The sequence below is a fragment of the Mesitornis unicolor genome, unplaced genomic scaffold (assembly GCF_000695765.1).
Source record: "Mesitornis unicolor isolate BGI_N332 unplaced genomic scaffold, ASM69576v1 scaffold35297, whole genome shotgun sequence".
Taxonomy (NCBI): Eukaryota; Metazoa; Chordata; class Aves; order Mesitornithiformes; family Mesitornithidae; genus Mesitornis; species Mesitornis unicolor.
Genome location: NW_010199011.1, coordinates 1900 through 2304, shown reverse-complemented (window position 1 = coordinate 2304; position 405 = coordinate 1900). Strand labels below are relative to the sequence as shown.

Genomic DNA, 405 nt, shown 5'->3' with positions numbered 1-405 from the left:
CGGCGCTGGGGCGGGTGGGGTTCTCACCCCCCGCCGTATCCAGCTGGTGGAGGAGGAGCTGGACCGAGCCCAGGAGCGCCTGGCCACCGCCCTGCAGAAGCTGGAAGAGGCTGAGAAGGCGGCTGATGAGAGCGAGAGGTGTGACGGGAAGGGACAGCGGGGGTGGCATCCGTTTATCATTGAGTGTAGGCAGCCCCCGTGGTTTCGCAGTGGTGTCCCTCTGAAGTGGCCTTATGGGGTCTGCATTGCTTTTCCTGCAGACCCCAAAGGGAGAGAGCAAAGCCACAATGCAAAGAAGTCTCCCAGATACAAAAAGCCTTTGAAATTTCCAGGGCACTGTCGTGCCACTAAATGCTGGACAGATGCTCTCTACTAACCTCTCTCCCCTGCCCAGAAGGGGAAGGA

At 59.5% G+C, this 405-nt stretch overlaps 1 protein-coding gene across 1 annotated transcript in view; it reads left to right on the top strand.

Annotated features, from left to right (window-relative positions):
- Positions 1 to 43: 43 nt before the first annotated feature.
- Positions 44 to 405, top strand: part of LOC104544455 (tropomyosin beta chain-like) — a gene marked incomplete at both ends in the record, with an annotated part of 2082 nt that continues 1720 nt past the window's right edge. Inside the window, one exon of the mRNA XM_010189334.1 lies at positions 44 to 138. Within this exon, the coding sequence (XP_010187636.1) occupies positions 44 to 138 (95 nt within the window). The remainder of the gene's footprint in view (positions 139 to 405) is intronic.